The sequence below is a fragment of the Helianthus annuus genome, chromosome 5, assembly GCF_002127325.2.
Source record: "Helianthus annuus cultivar XRQ/B chromosome 5, HanXRQr2.0-SUNRISE, whole genome shotgun sequence".
Classification (NCBI taxonomy): domain Eukaryota; kingdom Viridiplantae; phylum Streptophyta; class Magnoliopsida; order Asterales; family Asteraceae; genus Helianthus; species Helianthus annuus.
Window position 1 is genome coordinate 132,701,387 of NC_035437.2, and position 20,612 is coordinate 132,721,998.

Sequence of the window (20,612 nt, forward strand, 5' to 3'; positions counted from 1 at the left end):
CATGGCATCTTCGCCGAATGAGCAAGCTTTTTGCAAGACATCCATGGAGGTTGTGTGAATTGTTCAGGTTCGATTGAACATGGTGGAGATGCAGGTGGAAGAGGGGGGGGGGGGGGTTGAGTGTGGAGGGATGCACGTTATGAATGATGGGGGTGTGTGGTTTGTGATACACAAGTTTGTGAAAGTCAATAGTTTGGTGATGTTGGGGGTAGATGGTGGTGGTTGAAGGTGGAGATGGTGGTGGTGGTGGTGGTGGTGTAAAGTGGGGAAGATGAAGTGGGTATGGTGGCTGGTGGGTCCCACATAAATTCTAAAATATTAATTAGAGTTAAATGGCCGGAGAGTGATTGTGGCGGTGATGGTGGAGGGTGGAGGAGGGTGATGGTGGGTGGAGGTTGAAGATAAAGTGTGGTGGTGGGGTTTTATAAATAAAAATGAAGAAGATGCCCGGATAGTCCCTATGGTTTGGCCTTTTAAGTAAAGGGTATTTTTGTCATTTCACACCCTCTTAACAGAGAAAACAAACTGAAGTTAGACCCAGGGACTATCCGGGAACAAAAAATGAAAAGTTGGGGACTATTCAGGTAGTTTTAGAAAGTTGAGGACTATAGGTGAAAAAGGCAAAACCACAGGGACTATCCGGGCATTTTTCTCTCGTTGTAAAGTAAAAGGAAGACTTGATGTTATACTCGTTTTAAATGATTAATACGTTGAGTAACTTTTTTTTATTGATTAATATATTTTTCTCTAGACAAATACAAGTAAATTAAAAATTAGAAACTCGTTTTAAATGATTAATACGTTGAATAGTAACTTTTTTCTTATTGGTGTAAATATTTTTTTCTAGATAAATACAAACTAAATTAAAAACTCTTCCGGTCATCAACTCATCATTTGACCATATCATCGTGTGAAGGGAGTAGTTATCTATTTGGAACAGGTAAACTCCTTATTCACCCAATCAGACAGTATGACGTCAATTCAACTAAACTGTTTACCTAATGCTCAAAAACGTTGGCGGTAGTTTACCTATTCTGGATTAGGTAAACTATTTTTTATTTTTTTATTTTTTAAACTAGTATATTTAATAATTAAACATGTATTTTAACAAAATAAATGTAGAATAAATTAATAATAGCATTACATTAAATTAAAAATTGCTAAAATTACACTAAATTAAAACAATTAAAATTACATTAAATTAAAATAAATAAACTAGTCTTTGTCGGAATCGACCAACAAGTGGGGTAAATCTTGACTTCCGAGATGTTCCACGATATCGTACTTTAGTCTCCAATGCGTGTCTTCATCCAAAAGCTCGTCCAACACCCTATCGTTAAGAGCGGGCTCGACCGAGGATCCCCGAATGTGTACCGATGCTATCGTGTTTCCGTCGTCTTTTAAAATCATGTTGTGTAAAATAATACACGTGTACACAATATTCCTAATTTTTTAACACTCCTTGCTCTCATCGGCCGATTTAATACACCCCATTTGGACTTCATAACACCAAAAGCCCGTTCGATGTCTTTTCTTGCCGCCTCGTGTTGCCTTTTGAACTTCTTTTCGTCTACTTCGTGAGGGTATGAGATTGATTTCACAAACATAGACCATGTAGGGTAGATTCCATCCACGAGCAAATAACGACGTTTGTATAAATGGTTGTTAACGTAAAATGGACATTTAGGCGCGGTTCCATTTCGTTCCGTTAAAATTAACGGAGATTGTTGCAGCACGTTGACATCGTTTTGTGAACCTGGTGGACCGCAAAAAGCATGCCAAACCCATAAATCTTGAGATGCAACCGCTTCGAGTATAACAGTCGGGTATCGGTAATCTTCTCTCATATACTGGCCTCGAAGCTCTGTGGGACACATTCGCTAAACGAAATGGGTTCAATCAAGGCTTCCGAACATACCAGGAAGGTGATGTTTTTCCTCATGAGCGTCGTGCCGTCGTATAAAAGTGCCATGTCGTGGCTTGTCGGTTTACGTAAGAACTCCGAAGCGTATATTTTGCAAAGCGTATCACAAAAATATTCTAGGCACTCGCGGGAAGTTCTTTCTGCCATATGCAAGTACTCGTCGTACTCGTCTAGAGGGCTACCAGTTGCGAGATGTTTAATAGCTGATGTAACCTTTTGCAACGGCGTAAACCCCTTCTTACCTTGCGCATCGAAGCCCTCTTGAAACCACGAGTCGTTCGCTTCCACGTCGCTCACAATTTTTAGAAACAAACGTTTCGACATACGGAACCTATGCCGAAAAATAGCTTCGTTGTATTTCGGGTCTTCGACAAAATCATCCGCCATGAGTGTCTCATGCCCAAGCTCACGTTGACGTTCAATATATCTCCTTCAGTTAGATGTGCCCGTGTCGTGAAGTTCGGCTTATTTGATGAGATTTTGGGAAAAAAAAAGAATGCTACTACTGGATGATTCGTCGCTACTATCGGGTGGGAAAAACAATGAGATTTCTACGCCATTTTGTTTTGGAATGATTGGGTAAATGTTTGGTATTTTTTTGTTTGGTTTGGGTATGAATTTGAATGTGTTTGGGTATGAATTTAAAGTTTTGGTATTTATAGTTAAATTTAAAAAAAATTCTTTTTGTTTTAAACGATATTATAGTCGTTGAAGTCTCCAACGGTCAAAACCAACTCCCTTTCTCGATCGGTAAAGCTTCACCGCTCTCGCTGTGTCACCGATCGGTAAACACCATCGGCGGTGGTGTTATCGATCGGTAACCCGCTTTACCAAGCTGTTTACCCCACCACTCCGCTCACCCTAACTTTTATCACCTTTTCCAATCTTAACTCTTAGAATACCTGTTCTCAAAAATTCCACTTAAACTGTGGAATGTAGAACGGAGAATAGAGCCCATGCCTCCGTAAGGAAGGCATTGAGGTGACATTGATTAACTTCGGGGTCCACCTAGAACGGAGGAGGCGTTAAACACCTGGCCGAGGCGGCGTTGAGGGGCGCCAAGGACACCCTCGCCACTGGAATAACGGGCACTAGCAATGTGGTTGTGAACGTTAGGTGGTGCGGAAAAAAAAAGGAAAAAATGATCATTGGGGGAGGGGTTTGACTGTTGGGGTGGGGTTTGAGCCAATAAAAAGATTTTTTTTAAATATTAAATTAATCACACATGGCTCATATATGCATACAAGTAACATTGACTTGATTCTTTTATGCAGCCATATGAAGTTATCTTTTGGTTCTTTACAAATGACCACATGTGCTATAATTAACGACTTGCTGGTTGACGTCAAACCCACAACCTGGACAAATGGCATGTTGTACATGTTTGTTTTGTACGTCACATCGATTAACAACACATACGGGAATGCACACCACATTTTGTACAAGTAGGAATGAATAAAGAAAAGCTCTGTTACAACATTTGTTCCAGGTTCCTCTAGGGTCTCGTAAATGAAATCGTTAGACAACAGCATGGTTTCCCATGTCTGAATGAGAGTCTCTCCGTCTTTTCTTTGTGGCTCCAATCTTATGCACCACATTTTATACGTCTTTCGGTATATGGAAGCTGTTGGGGGCCCTACTTCCTTATCGTTTGAAAAATGTTACGTGGCTCCATTCTTTGAGCTGTCAGCTGCTCAACCAGCTTATATTCGTTGGGAGAAAATCTTTGCCTAAATGTGTGGCCTTGCAGATGCTCAGTAGGTCCGTGGTTATGTTCTAACTTTTGCACTTCTAACATCCTGATGTCATGTAATACCCTGAACCTTAATGTACTGGTTATATACGTGTGAAGGATGTAATCCATAATTCATATATCGTCGAACGATTAATTAACAAGATGCTTTTGTGAACTATGAACTATCTTGATGAGCCATGACTATTATACGAGACTGTTTAATATTAATAATAAAATATATTGATTTGACCGTACTCCGTTTTTAATAAAACTTACGTCAAAATGTTCTGAAAAACAAGCTCATCTTAAGAGTATAATTATAATTTTATAAAACGACATATTTTAAAAGTTTTGAGTGAAATCCAAGTGAAGCAGCTCAATTAATTATAATAAATATAGTAATATAAAAATCAATACATTTACATATTTACATACTATAAATTATCAACATGTTTATGTACAAAGATGTTGTACCTTATGCTTAGGGAGGGTTTATAAAAAAAATGATGTTACACTTTTAACCCAAAGCTACTTGATTTATATCTTTTAACCCAAAAATTTTTATCTTTTTCAATTTAACCTCATAATTTTTTTGCTTTCAACTTTGGTCTCCTATACTATTCATATTTCGCAAAATTTTCGTTTTATGTTTTAATCTAAATTCCGTGAGTTAACACGGCGCAACGTGCGTGCGTTGGTCAATATTTTTACATTTTGTTTTACACTTTGTTCTAAATTTTGCGCGTTAACATGACGCAACACGCGTATGTGGTTTAACGTTTTTACGTCGTCCATTTTTCCCGTTTGACAGGTTCTTCGCAACATGCAGGTCCTAAATCGACTTAGTCATTATTTTCTGTGTTTTACTTTTAAGTCTAATTTCTTCGCATTAATACGTGGCAACTTTAGTTTTGGTGGTCATTGGCAATGATGTGGCATTGGTGGGCTTAATACTAGTTATACTAATTTAGTTACGTCGAGGAAGCTAGCTAGCAAGCGGGACAATATGCAACACATAGCGAACCTATGACAAACATTAAGTTGCTCCCTCTTTTTTATAAATAGAAGCATAGAGTTCAATTTTAAAATATAAGTTTTTTCGGGAACGCTCAGTACAGAGAATCCAGAGCATACGAGACCCCGTCGGGTGTTGTTAGTAGTCGTTTTTGGAGGATGAGTAAGAGTCGGAGTAGGGAAACTCTACACCAACGTGCCGTAGATAGTTTAAAGGTTTGCTCTCGTTTAAGTTTATATTTAGTTATGGGTTTTTTTTTACATATTTCCCCTCCTAAGAGGGCTTATTACATATTTTCCTAAACAAAAAATTCAATTACATATTTCCCCTGCCTAGCCCATATATATTATATATTTCCCCTTTTTATTAAAATTACTCATATTAATTACTATTTTACCCTTAATGAACTTATTTAATGACTAATTACATATTTCCCCTTTCTATCATCAATACATATTTCCTTTTTCTTCTATTTTTTCAAAAGATTTTTACATATGTCATCTTCCTTAACCCGTCTAATCTAATACTAGGGGTCCAAAATTTGTTTAAGCTGTTTCCCACCCAAAGTTTAACTACAATATAAATTGTATGATGTTCTAGTTTAAAAATAATCATATTTTACAATTACTGTTTATAACAATATGCTTTTGTTTTATTAATTAACAATAACAATTACAATTAACGATACTAACTAATTTACCTTACTACTTAAAAGATTAATAGAAAGTAACAATATTATTTTCTTACAATACACACGCTTCTTACAAGACATACACTACATTGTCGTTAAACTTTTTGTTATCTTATTTTGTTGGATCAAGATCTACGAATTATAAAACTTATAATTTATTACACTAAATCATTGATGACATAAAAAGTTATAAAGCACAGGCTGATTGTTTCTAGCACTCAATTATTTTCTAATTGTGTATACTTTTTTGTTTAAAAAATAAGCATGATTTACGAGATGCATCAATATCATGAGACACATTACAGAGACTAACTATTAATTAATTCACTAATTCGAAACTTACATAGTCACTTTTTAGGAAGGGTCTTAGGACGGGGACATATGTAAAAATTCCTTGAGAAAATAGAAGAATTAGGAAAATATGTAATTAATAGTAGAAAGGGGAAATATGTAATTAGTCATTAAATAAGTTAATTAATGATAAAATAGTAATTAATAAGAGTAATTTAAATAAAAAGGGGAAATATGTAATTCATATGGGTTAGGAAGGGAAAATATGCAATTGAATTTTTTGTTTGAGAAAATATGTAATAAGCCCTCTTAAGAGAGGGAAATATGTAAGTTTATATTTAGTTATTTATTATTACTTTTAGTAGTTAATATTGGTATTATTATTAGTAGTAAAATATTATTAGTAGTAGTGTTAGTATTATTTTTAGGTATTATGGTTATTGTCAGGAGCGGGTATTGGGTAGCCTAGCCTTAGTTAGGCATGGACTGATCAATTATGTTTAAACAAGGCAGCGTTAATCAATATTTAACCATGATAATGACTAGTAAGGTGTGCATTGCCTAACCTAGGATTATGTAATTGTGTCTGAGATAATAGCCGGTCGTATTAGCAGCTATTTAGCAACTGTTAAACAAGTGAGTTATCATGTTTATTTATAAAAATTGTGATTGTATATGCTCGTTATATCTGAACTGGAAATAATATAAAAATGTTGTAATGTGCAATTATCGGTAGTGGTATATTTGGATCCTTATATGCTTAATGGAATGTGTCGGAACTGGTTGTAAAGAGGATAGGGTTCCTCGTATGTATCACGGTACTACCATAACTATGCGATGGCCGCGGAGGGGGGGGGGGCGACAAGCCCATTGCTGGTGGTTGTGTTTTTATAAATTGTATAACATGAGCTCACCAGTAAAACTGACGTCGTTGGAGTATACATGTCACAGGAAATCAGTGAAACACTCTTAGAAATAGAGAGAGGACAACTGAGACATGAAGACCTAGATGCTCACTATTGTAAATAAATAATATGTTGTACTTAGACTATTATAAGTTTTAATGAAAGTTCAATTTGCTTCCGTTGTAAGTGTATCAATTGTACATAATCACCCAAGTTACGGGTGACATGTTACAATTAGTATCAGAGCCCAAGGTTTTAGCGTATTAGGTATTCCAGGAATACCTAAGCTTTAACTAGTAGTGCTCTAAAGGTTAATAGCACAACCAGGTTAGGCCAAATAATAAGGTCTTAGGAAAAGTACTCACATAATTCTTTGAGTGGCTCAAGAAAAGTTAACTTATGTTGTGCCTTTTTATGTGCTATATAAATATTTGTGTAATATATAATTGTTATGTTATAAAGATGTATATTACATACTAGTAACTTATGTATAATCATATTCTTATAGGACAGAGGCAATGTCTGAACATAGAAATGAGCAAGGATCTAGACATGAACAAGGGTCTAGACATGAACAAAATAACTGTAGAAGAGAGGAAGGTTCTCATAGGGCTCGAACTCATTCTCACAGTGTCAGATCCTGGTCTAGTTTGAGCATGCATTTAAATGATATACGCAATATAGTTGTGGAAGTTGCTAAGATAATGACGAATGCACAAACTGATAATGTTAACCAATCAGGAGAACGACCTAAAGAAAGCTCAGCTGCCTCCATGCTAGTACAATGGGAAAGAAGGGACGAAAAGAAATAGACTCTTGTACCATACCACTAGAAGGAAAAGGTGAATCTCCCAAAACAAAGGAATGCATTTATAATCACTTCATGTCATGTAAGCCTCAATCCTTCGATGGAAGAAAAGGAGCAATAGAAGCCCAGCACTGGCTCAACAGACGGAGTCAGTATTAGACATATGTGAATTTAACGACCACAACAAAGTACGATTCGCCGTACATATGTTTGAAGCTGAAGCCCTTCACTGGTGGAACTAGGGATGAGCATTTGGTACCGGGTACCGGTACTGAACCGGTACCGTACCAGTACCGAACCGTACCGGGTATATTCGGTACTAGTTCCCATTTTTTTCTTTTTTCGGTACCGTTACCGGTATGGTACCAGTATTTACAGGTAAAACACCGGTAAGTACCAGTACCAAACCGGTGCATTCGGTACCAGACCACTTTTCCCCGTTTTTCGGAACCGGTACTTTCGGTACCGAACAGGTACCGTGCTCATCCCTATGTGGAACATTATGGTTCATATAGAGGGCAAAGAAAAAGTTAAGAAGATGAAGTGGGATGAATTTGTCCATAAGCTTTTTGCTAAGTTTTGTCCTCCAGTGAGACTGAACAACCGGAAGTTGAATCCTTTCAATAAAATGGGACATAAAACATACCGAGAGTATGTTACTCGTTTCAAGGACATATCTCGACTAGTTTCTTATTTAGCCCTAACTGAGGAACAATTGAGTAATAGATTCGTCTGGGTTTACTGTTTGAAATGAGAGTGTTTGTCAAATCCAAATCCCCCAAGGCATTTGTAGAAACAGGTGAAGCTGGCACCGTCATGGCTGTCGAGATGATTCTACGATAAGCCGAATCTCCTGCACCAAAAAGGAAATGGGAAGAAAGAAAAGGGGATACCGGAATAACAACTTCAAGAAACCTAGAGAAATCCCTCCATGTAAAATCTGTCAGAAGAACCACTTGAGGCCTTGCAAAACAAGACCATGCCCTAGTTGTAAGAAAACCGGGCACTTCTTTCATGAATGCCGGAAGAAGAAAAGGTTTTTTGGAATACGGTGATCCGGATTACATGAGACAAAACTGCCCAAAGCTTCAAAGGGATAATATCCAAAAGCAAGCGAAGCCTAAGGGTCGCGTGTTCGTACTCACCACTGAAGAAGCTAAGAACACACCAGACGTCACCACGGGTACGTATCTCATAAATTATGTATATGCACATGTGTTATTTGATACTCGTGCAAATAAGAGTCTAGTGTCGACTACCTTTAGACCTTACTTGAACCTCCCAAAGCCTAGATCATACTTTTACGGTGGAAATGGCTCATGGAAGTCAAAAAGAGATAGTTGACATTGTTAAGAATTGTAAAATAAGCCTAAACAACCATGTTATCCCTGTAAACCTTATGCCTATGGAACTGGGATAATTTGACATAGTCATAGGAATGGACTGGTTGGCAGTATATCATGCGAAAGTTATATGTGACAAAAGGATTGTCCGACTCCGTTTACAGAGTGGTAAACGGCAAACTATACCAGGAGACTGTATTGACAAAATAAAAAACTTCCTCACGATAGTACAAGCAAAGAAATGCCCAAGAAAAGGATGTGTCGCCTTTTTGGCGTATGTCGTAAACACAACAGAAAAGTAGAAGATCGAGGATGCACTAGTTGTAAGAAAATACCCGGAAGTGTTTCCCGATGAACTTCCAGGACTACCACCAGATAGACATGTTGAGTTTCGCATTCACCTAGTCCCCGGTACATCACCGATTGCTAAATCTCCATAGAGACTAGCCCCAACAGAAATGTAAGAACTTAAGAAGCAACTGCAGGTGTTGCTTCACAAAGGGTTTATCCAACCTAGTTAGGTCGCCCTGGGAGCACCCATCCTGTTAGTCAAGAAGAAAGATGAGACGATGTGTATGTGCATCGATCATAGAGACTTGAATAAAGCCACTGTAAAAAATAAATACCCTTTACCAAAGATCGACAACGTGTTCGATCAATTAAAAGGGGCAAGTTATTTCTCTAAAATAGACTTGAGGTCTAGATACCACCAAGTGAAAGTTACACCAGGTGCATTGGTTAACCTTGCAAAGATTGAGGCCATCAAGGAATGGTAAGTACCAAAGAATCCCACTAGTTAGCAGGATACTATAAAAGGTTTATTCAAGACTTCTCCAAGATTGTTATGCCATTAACAGCGCTAACCTAGAAAGCCTCTAAGTTTAATTGGGGCCATAAACATGAAGAAGCCTTTAACACGTTAAATCAAAAGTTATGTAGCACCCAAATACTATCACTTCCAGAGCAAGTTAAGAATAGAGGTTAAAACTAGTCTCTTAGGGCAAGTTCAGAATATACAAGGAGAAGCCTTAAAAGAGAACCATATTGTAAAAGAAAGAATGATTAGGAGACTACATCTACTAACAAACGGAAGTGATAATATCCTAAGGTTCAATAATAAGATATGGTTCCTAGTTTAGGAGGACTACAAGATACAATCATAGAGGAAGTCCATAAGTCTAAATATTCCATTCACCCTAGTAGTGACCAGATGTACAAGGACCAAAGAAGTGATTATTGGTGGTCGGTAATTAAGCGGTCTGTTTCTCGTTATGTGGAAAAGTGTCTTACATGCCTTAAGGTGAAGGCATAACATTAAAAGCCCTCTAGATACTTATAACAACTAGAAATTCCAGAATGGAAGTGGGAGAAAATCACCATGGATTTTATCACGAAGCTCCCAAGGTCAAGTCATGGTTGCGATACTATCTGGGTAATAGTAGACAGATTAACCAAGTCTGCACACTTCTTTCCATTTAGTGAGGTCTATAAGATAAACAAGCTAGCTCAAATTTACATCAAAGAAATAGTCTCACGACATGGGGTTCCTGTATCGATCATATCAGACATAGATAGTCATTTCACATCTAGGTTTTGGCAAAGTTTCCAACAGAAGCTAGGAACCAAGCTTAACCTGAGCACGGCCTATCACCCTCAGACAAATGGGCAGAGCAAATGAACTATTCAGACAATAAAGATATGCTTCGGGCTTATGTAATTGATTTTGGTGGAAGTTGGGACAATCATCTACCACTCATCGAATTCGCTTACAACAACAGCTATCACTCTAACATTAAAGCCGCACCTTATGAAGCTTTATACGGAAGAAAGTGCCGAACTCCTATCTACTAGACAGAATTAGGCGAAAGTCAACTGTCAGGACCTGAAATCATTGTGGAAACTACTAAAAAGATTCAACAAATCAAAGAGAGGATAAAAAGTGCTCAAGACTGGCAAAAGAGTTATGCATACACTACAAGAAATTTGGTGCTTTACAAACACAAAGTATGTGTGGGAAAAAGCATATAGTGTGTTGGTAGTTGTCTTTACCTACACATAAATTAAGTGTAATGATGTGTAGACTCGTGACTGTGGATATAGGCCATTCCCCACACATAAGTTATGTGTAGGTATATAGCAAGCTATACCTACACATATATGTGTGGCTAAAAGGCATTTATATGTGTGGTTAAAAGTACAACAATTTGTTTAGAATGCATTTGACATGGCAGGTGACATGGCTTCTAACGTGGCAAGTGACGTGGCAAGTGATGTGGCATCCGACGTGGCAGGTAACATGGCATCCGACGTGGCAGATGACGTGGCATGAATATATGTGTAGGTAAAAGTAATCTTATATGTAGGTAAAAGTAATATTGTGTGTAGGTAAATGTTGAAGATGTGTTAGTATTGATCTTAATATGTGTTGAAACAAATATAAACTAAAAGGCAGTAAAATCATACATAATGTCACAAACGTCACCATTGATTAATACATGAAACAAAGTGCCAATTTGATTAATACATGAAACAAATGTAAACTACAAGGCAGTAAAATCATAAATAATCAAAAGGCTTGTCAACTTAACAAAAAAAGAACAATCTTGAAACATAAGATGCTCATTTAAACTATCATTAATTAATGTATAATCAACCATTTTGGCCAAGGAGTCGATGTCCTGGAGTTGAGGGGTGGCCCATCTTACAAGTGATTGTTCTGACCGCGGTCTTGAACTGTATACATATCACGAACAGAAGATGCAAGAAACTGATGTCAAAATAAAAAATTAAAAATTAAAAAATTGAAAAAAGTAGATCTTTATATCGTTAATTGAGGATTTACCTTTCCAGTGGTTTCCGAACGGTCAACAACTCCAACATCACCACTCCAAAGCTATAAACGTCACTTTTTACGGTGTATATGCCGGACAATGCGAATTCATGGGCGATATAACCAAACGAACCAACTAACTGTGTTGCCACCTGTACAAATTTGAGCAAACTTGTTCAAATACCTATTGAAGATACATATGCCAGATTTATTAAATTTACCTCTCGCTCTGTGTTGGGTGTAAGGGCAGCGGCTAAACCACAGTCTGATAAATGAGGATTCAGCTCTTCATCGAGTAAAATGTTTGTTGACTTTAAGTTTCTATGTATCACAGAAGGTAGGCAAACTTCATGCTAGTACCTGCCAATTAAAACGGCTTCAGAAAAAATCCAGAACAAAAAGAGGAATAATAATTAAAAAATTTAATATGCGGTGACATACTCTAGAGCTCGCGCAGTTCTAAGTGCAACCCGAACACGTGCATTCCACGTCAACATTTTGCTACTATCCTCAACAAAATGCATCAAAACGGTTTAGCGTATAGAATATAAAAAATCATTTACCAGTAGTTATTGCAAGACTGACCAATGTTGTCTTCCATATGTCAAGATATTGCTCAAAGAACATGTAAAATACCGAATAAGGAAAAAACTCAATCTGCAAAAGGAGGTAATTGTTAGAACCATAGTTGTTAAAAGCCATCGCCTCTCGCGCCTAGGCCCATTTTTCAGGCGAGGCAAGGCAGTTGCGCTTTAAGTCGAGGAAATTGCGCTTTAACTCTCCAGATAGTGTTTCAGGCACACATTCCAGCAAGATTCCTAGATTCCGAATTCTGAAGGGATAAAGTAATGCTTAAGGTATCACCTCTGAAGGGAGTGATTCGGTTTGGAAAGAAAGGAAAGCTGAAACCCAATACATTAGGTTGTTCAAAATAATATCCAAAGTAGGAGCAGTAGCTTATCGGCTAAAATTCCCCAAGCAGCTAGCAACAGGGGCGGAACTAATGAGGAAGGAGGGGTAGCCCGGGCTACCCCTCAACCATCGACCGAACCATTGCTAAAGTACGCAACAAAGAGCTTTTTCTTAGTTTGAACCTTGAAATTTTTGTATCTTTAGGTATTTAGATCTGAAAGAGAATAGTGATTGGTGCAGATACATTCTAAAATATTTTTCCGGTCATTTTTCTTTTCTGGTAGTTCTTCGGCGGCAAAGCTGCGTATAAATTTTGGAAACGAAAGAGGATGATGTGTGTAAACTTTTGGAAAGGACAGAGAAGAAAGAATAGTTATATATATAGCGGTTAACATACATTATGAGTAATCGTACATTAAGTACGTGACTATCCTGACCGTCAGATCAAGGTGATTAAAGTGTGATAAAATTGATGATGAAAAGTGGTGGCAAAAGCGTAATTATGGTATCTAAAGGTTAAAATCATCAATTTACTATATCAATTTACCCGGCTATATCTCCGTCTCAAATAAAAAACGATATTAGACTCCCAAAAATCACGGTGAAGTTTCAAAGCGATTCGACGATGACGGAAGCTAAACGACGGCAGACGGCAGCAATGAACAAGAAATGAGTATCGATTTGAATAGAGGAATGATGATTATGGCATTAGGAGGTATGGATTAAATCATCTTCTCATCCATTTGTTTTCTTCTTTAACCAAACGGTTTTAGTAGAAGAAATTCTCAAACTGATCGGTTGTTTTATTGTATGGTGAACAAAAATTGAAGCTAAACGAGAGAGAAGGAGCAAGAAACGGAACGATCCGGTGCACACTAGCGGCATAAATCCAGGTTTCCTCTAAAAAATCCAAAATATTAGGGTTTGATTAACTAGCGTCATTTGATATGAACTAGCGTAATTTGATGTTGATTCATTGATATGAACTAGCGGTATTAGAATGATTGATATTAGACGATTGATTGATATGAACTTGCGGCATTAGATTCTTCATCCCCCATCCCCTATATTAGGTTAAAATTTGAAATTGGGGCTTTTGAACTTGCGGCATTAGATTATACAACTTGCGTTATTATTTTGTTTTCATTAATTTCCCTATGTAATTTTACCAACATCAGCTAGACCAGCTGATAACCATACTGAAATACCGGATTCAAATGCGGATCATGCAAATCTGATAAGCATCAATTCACAATTTCAAGCTTTTTATGTGAAATTTATAGTTAAGTCAGTGTCCAAAGTTATTGCCCTGTGTAATCTTGAAATGCAGAAAAAAATGAAGCCAAATTTGCATTTCATTAAACCTATGTTTTACTCACTAAACATATACGTCAAATCAGATACACATATGTTTTGCTACACACCAATGAACAACATATAAACCAACTGATGTTAGCATGCATTCTATAATACAGGGATTAACAGGTCAAAAAAGGTCATAAGGGTAGAATTAGTTAGTTTTGGTAGGGAAATCATTGAAACTGATGTAAGATGCACATCCTGTGGCTTTTAACAGTAAGCCTTTGTCCACTAAAAAACTTCTTTTATCAGTATATGAAAAAGAATTGTTGGCAAAATAATAACGCCTGTTGTATAAGATTTGTTGAGCACAACCAATGAAAATAATAATGCCTGTTGTTATATGAAAAAGCTAATTTGCTTGATTTAATTTGTTTTGAAATATGAATGAAGGGGTTGTTGATGATGATGATGATGTTGAGCCCCCCATTCAGCCGATGATAACAAACAAACCTCGCAAGTTAAAGGTAACTAAAAAGCCAGAGAAATTAAATCTTCAAGATGATGATGATGATTTTCAAGCACCAATTAAAGACTTGATATGCAAAAGGGCCGAAAACACCAAAAAGAGGGTAAAGACTTTAACTGACCAAGATAATGATGACTTTGAGGAGCCCGCAAAAAAGAAACCATCGAAACAAGACAAGGGAAGAAAGACGATTAACGAAGCGGAACCAATTATGACGGAACCAAGACCGTACTACGAATATGATCATGAGGTAATAAGCCTACGGTGTAGTCCTTTAGGTTTCTTGGATACAGTAAGAGCATTTACAGAAGCACAGGTAGCGGATGTGAAAAGCATTGGGTTTGGTGATGTTCTTGATAAGCTTAATCATATAAGAACACATCTAGGTTATTGGCTCGTACGGAACTATGACGAGCAATACAGCACACTAAACATAGGAAATCATAAGATAGAAATCACACGAGATTCAGTACATGATGTGTTTGGTATTCCAAAAGGACATGTTCCAGTACGGAAAAAAAATAAGCCTCGAAAAGGAGCGATAGTTGAAAAAAATACTGCTACTCAAGGGGTCGAAACAACTATTGATGAGTTCAAAAACCAGTGGCCGGACACCAACAGAATCACTCATACATTAGATGCAAAAGCGATGAAAAAACAAACAAATGGCGGCAGATTATTCAAGTTAAATTTTTTAGCCTACTGGAACACGTTGTTTGTAGAGATTACAAAGTCAACAACGGTTAAACAAAGTTTCTACTTGGCATTGACAAAGAAGAACACATTTTGAAGCTGGATTGGTGCTCGTTTGTTTTAGAGTCGCTTAAACGAACTAGACAAGGTTGGAAAAAACTGGACTCACAATACAATGGACCAGTTGCATTTCTAACGGTATGTTTTGTAAACATCTTTAAAATTCAAGCTAATACAATATGGTTAGTAGTAATTTGGTTTTTTTTTAAACAATTATATGCAGCTTCTATACACCCATGAATTCAACAAAAGGCACAAAATTTTCGATGAAGTTGTCGAACTGCCTGTCATAAAGTATACAAGATCTGGCATAATCGACGACATGGAAGAGTATTTATACAACAATGGGCCGCTGTCAGATGTTAAAGATCATGATGAAGTTGACAAAGACGAAGAAACGCATGACAATCGCCAAGATCAACAACATGCGACTGCCTCGGACATCAATAGCGATGATCATCAAGATGAACAGGCTCCGAAAACGCCATTCGAAAACGTAAATCAACAAAATTCGATGTTATTGACGGACCTGTTCACTGACAACATCCCATTACACGAGGTTGCTACAGTACAAAACCTCACCGGATTTGAAACGATATAAAAGCCTACGACAGATACGGATGATTTCACAATACCACCGGTGGATACCACAAAGGTCTACAAAAGAAGAAACCAGGCTGGTGAAGATTCAACGGAAGAATGTTACATACCATCAACTACCGATTGGTTTGAGGGCTGGAATCCTAGTGAACATATTTCAGATTTGAACCTAGAAGATATGGACATCGGGACACAAACGCAAAAAGAGCATGACTACTGCTCCACTCCGCTTCAACTGACCGGGGTGATCTATGATGATGCTGCGCGGGAAGCCTAAAACAAAAATAAGAAGGTACAGTCTTTTGGATTTTTGTTTATGATATTATTAATAACGCATGCTTTAAGACCTTCATATTACAGTAGAATGCCCGTTTAGGATATTAGAAAAATAACGCATGTATAAAAATTAAAATCACGCTAGTTAAAAAAATAATAACGGATGTTAGCTGAAGAAATTAATCACGCATGACTGGCCCAATTAATAACTATGTTTAGCCTATAACTAAGCCCAATATAGATCATTGGAACAAGAGGCCCAGTTTATTAGGAGAAACAAAGCCGAATATAGATCACTGGCCCAATTAAATAACGCATGACTGGCCCAATTAATAACGCATGACTTGAGTCAGTCTTTTGCATAACTCTTGATTTCATAAATATTGGAATGGGCTTCGAATGATATAGGCCACACAAGAGATTAAGCTGTTGGGACAATTTATTAGGAGAAACATTGGGCTGTTTGGGCCAATTTATTAGGAGTCATTAGGCTGTGGTCTTTTGAAAAAGGAAAAAAATTGCACTAAATTTGGTTTGAAATAAAGCCCATGATTAACAGAATGGACAAGAACATAAATACAAAAAAAATTACGCTAGTTACATGTATAATCACGCACGATATTGCTAAAAATCAAAACTACTCTACTTAGATAGATAATAACGCATGATATTGATAAAACTCTAATTCTGCAGCTGTTATTGAAAACAATGGACAAGAATATAAATAAATACATTTCTCTGGTTACAGAAATGAATAATATCGTTACGGACGCAAAGGAAAAGTGTTTCTGGGATCCAGATATAATGAGAATGTGTAGAAGATGGGACGATGCAGTTAAAAATACCGTGCCGACGAGGACTAATCAAGTAAGCTCTGGAGGTGATGAGGTATTTCAAAACAAAGTTGGAGAGGGTGGCGATACAATTCAAGAGTTAGGAGGGGATGGAGATGCAACCGTGGAAGATGAAAACACAGGAAAAACAAAAGGTAGATAAGAATTTGTGTTATTTCTTAATATTTACGGTAATTTATGTTCAATAATGACTAAAACGTTTGTGATTTTATAGGATGTCATGATGTTGATAATATGACATATGACGATGGGGGTATTTCAGACTCATGCCTGGCTGCATTACAAACCATCAAACCAGGTGTATACAAGCAGACGACAGAAGGTAACAAATACGATGATCATTGCTAAATTATTAACCGTATTCTAACTTGTGTTTACAAAAAATTAACCTACTCGAACATACAAACAGTGACACAAGCAGATGTGGTACCCCAAATGGACCAAGCTGTAAATTTAGCAGAGTGAAGGCAGCAAAAAGTACAAAGTCAGAATACAATATCCGAGTCGATGTTGAATGAGCTTGAAAAGATAAACCCTAACGTCTATGGTAAAGAAATGCCTCCGACCACAACCGCTGAAGAAACTGATGAAGTGACGGATGCAGAAATGCAGTCGGTGGATACGCTTTTAAAATTGGCTCCCATCCTACAAACATCAAATGAAAGTAAGCAAAACACTCCCGTGTCTGCGAACACAAAGAAAACGGATGAAGAGAGACATACAGAACTAGTGAGAACGCGTATCAAAATGTTTAGGGAAAAGAATGAAAAACGAATGGCATAATTAGGTGACGCATACAGATCACCTTACTGCAACAGGATAACCAATTTATATGAGCCACTTCTGGAACGTGACCAAACGATCATCTATTACCTCTTAGCTCCGGTCGGAGATATTGGGTAAGATGTTTTATCTCTTATAAACCGCTTAAAATCTTCATCTCTTTTTAAACTGTCCTTTTTGGTTTTAAATAACAGGTCATTGATATACAAGTCTGAAAGTGGAGTCGAAACACTAAAAATCATTTTTGAAAGCTTTCACCCATAGCAATACATAGCTTCAAATGGAGTGGACGCGTTTGTAGATGTGTTAAACTTTGAAGAGAAAAAAAAGGGACAAAAAATCATCACCCTACAGGCTGTTTATGCCAAGTACAATGATTGTAAGTTTTTCCATAATAATCACGCATGTATGAATTATACTTAGTTAATCACGCATGTTTGTATTTTTATATGTTAGCCCACACATATTGAAATGTAATCACACATGTTTAAAAGTTAATGCACACATGTTTAAGGTTAACCAAGCATGCTATATGATAATCACGCATGTTGAAAGTTAATGCACACATATTTAAGGTTAACCAAGCATTCTATATGATAATCACGCCTATTTAAGCTTAATGGACCGATGGAGTTTAATGAAAAAAATCACCATAATTTTTGCAGCTTGATGAAATGTTTGGGCCAAAATACACAGACAATGATCGATTGAAAGTATTTGCACCAAGCCTAGACGATATACTGTGTAAGTATCAGGTGAAGAAAGTTGACACCGTGGATCAAATCTTCATTCCAGTACTACTATCTGATCATTTCTGGTGCCTATGCTTTCACTTGAAAAATGGCGAAATCGAGTTAATTGATAACTCTAGGTTTGACGAATCGTTTAGCAAACGCTACTGTGGGCGCCCCGAAAAGCTGGTAATTCTTGAATACTTAGCTTTATATACAAAAACGACTATATACTATAATGAATAGGTACTAATATGATTTTTTATCGTGATTATTGTAGGACCGTATTTGACAGTCAATTGAGTCAATTCGAGCTAGCAACTACCGAAAATGCAGCGGAAATACAAAATCGGCATGAATCAAAGCAGAAATGAGTAGAAACAGATGGAAATCACTTTAAAACAGTTTTCTCATTCAATCTTCACAAAATACACGCGCAGCAGTTCGGCTACACACTTGACATGAACGTACAAAATGAGAAAACAACTTGGGTATTTATAGGGGAGATAGTTCCGCTCATATGAACATGACCATAAAAGCGAAACCTCAAACAAGTAGTTTCGCTTTTATGAACATGTCCATATAAGCGAAACCTTTACATGACAAACCCAAAATTACATATTTAACCCCTATACAATACATAATTAACACATCTAGACCCTATACAATAATCAACTAAGACTAAAACGCAAGCTTTAGACATTATGCACCAACAAACTCCCCCTTGGATACAGCCGCAGTCTTCAGTCTTGGTCTTGGGTCTTCACAACGACTTGAATGTTTCTTCTCTTGGCTGAGGCTTTCTTCTGAGCGCATTTCTTATCATATCGATATGTTTCTTTCTTGCCTTTTCCTCTTCAGCTTGAATCTTCATAAACATTCCTCTCTTTTCTTCAAGCTTTTGACATTCACACTTAGCTTTTCTTTTCATCTTCTCATCAAGTGACCACCATGCAGACTTCCATTTAGTTTCAGAGTTAATGCTTTTCTGAAAACACAGAGTTACAACTCGCTGAAACTGCATAGCCTGTTCTTTGTCCTCTGGCTGGTAGTGAATCTTATTGATGAATAAACATTCGATATCCTTTGCAGAGCAATTCACGAGCCACATAGGATCATACACATGTATTTCTCTAATTTCTCCACCTGCTCTGTAAGTAATCACTGCTTCAGTAGTAATGCAACTATAAACCCAACCCATGAAGCCTTTGTAAAACTCTTGTTCCATCGGTGGCACTGGTACAGTTTTCATCGTTCTAGGCTTTTTCACATTCAGTATCGTTTCTTCAATGCATGTCTCTGGATTAAATCTTCTTACTCTCTTTGGACGATGTGGCTTCCAATGTTTGAAGTCTCTTAATGCTTCGAACTTTATCAAACCCCACATACCGACATCATTCTTCCTGACAGGATAACCCAAAGTTCTAACCTTTGACAATTCATCCACATCCCACCATGGAAGTGACATAATATCAGACAACTTTTCAAAATACTGCACACCGCATTCTCTTCTTATTGCATACGCATTAACTTGCGGTAAGAATCCCCAACTGATAATGTCACCGAGAGATACGCTTCTATCATGTTGATAATACTTCAAAGGCCGTTTGAACTTCCTCTCGTGACTTTCTTTAAACCATTTCTTTCTTTCTTCTTTTGCCATGTCTTTTTGAGTTCCGTCAAAGTTTTTGTCTTTCAGAATTTCAGCAACTTTCCTTCGCAACTCATCACGGTTTTCCTCAGTAAAGAATTCCATTAACGTTGGCAACTGTGAGGTATCTTCATTAATGCTTTCATCATCTGTCTAGTCTTCCACTTCAACTCTATCATACAAATCAGCATCTTCAACATACTTATACTCATAATCACGCTGCTAATTAATGTCAAAAGCATTCAATTCTTCTTCGAATTCTGCATTCATTTCTTCTTCAAAGTCGAACTTAAAATCAGGATCCATCAAGCGATTCATTTCCTTAATTGCTTCCAACGTGTAAGTATGGAAATGCTCTCCTTCCTCACGATAAGTATTCAGTCTTAGAATCAACTTGTGAGCTTGTAGAACATCCTCTGCATCACCTGACTCCCCCTGTCTATCAGCTCCCCCTGATTCTTCGTTCACAGAATCATTCATCAGATTATCAACATTCTGTTCATCAGAAGCTTCAGATACTTTCAACCCTGTACCACCCTGAGCATCATCGTCATCATCATCTGAACCACGACTGCTCGCGGAATACACTTTATCATCCTTTTTATCTTCTTCTTCATCCTCCTCTTCTTCATCATCCTCATCACTATCACTGATTAATTCTTCAAGAGGAGTATAATCCTCA

At 37.2% G+C, this 20,612-nt stretch overlaps 2 protein-coding genes across 2 annotated transcripts; both read right to left on the bottom strand.

Moving 5' to 3' along the window:
- Positions 1-1,843: 1,843 nt before the first annotated feature.
- On the bottom strand, positions 1,844-2,311 carry LOC110943626. The gene has a single exon (XM_022185364.1). It carries the CDS (start codon positions 2,309-2,311, stop codon positions 1,844-1,846), a length of 468 nt encoding a protein of 155 aa, XP_022041056.1.
- Positions 2,312-11,149: 8,838 nt separating this feature from the next.
- Positions 11,150-12,244, bottom strand: LOC110943627 (protein STRUBBELIG-RECEPTOR FAMILY 8-like). The gene is made up of 4 exons (XM_022185365.2): positions 12,128-12,244; positions 11,764-11,895; positions 11,555-11,694; positions 11,150-11,445 (listed from the first exon to the last, which is right to left on the bottom strand). The coding sequence occupies exons 1-4, from the start codon at positions 12,242-12,244 to the stop codon at positions 11,253-11,255; spliced, it is 582 nt and encodes a 193-aa protein (XP_022041057.1). The 3' UTR covers positions 11,150-11,252.
- Between the last annotated feature and the right edge of the window lie 8,368 nt (positions 12,245-20,612).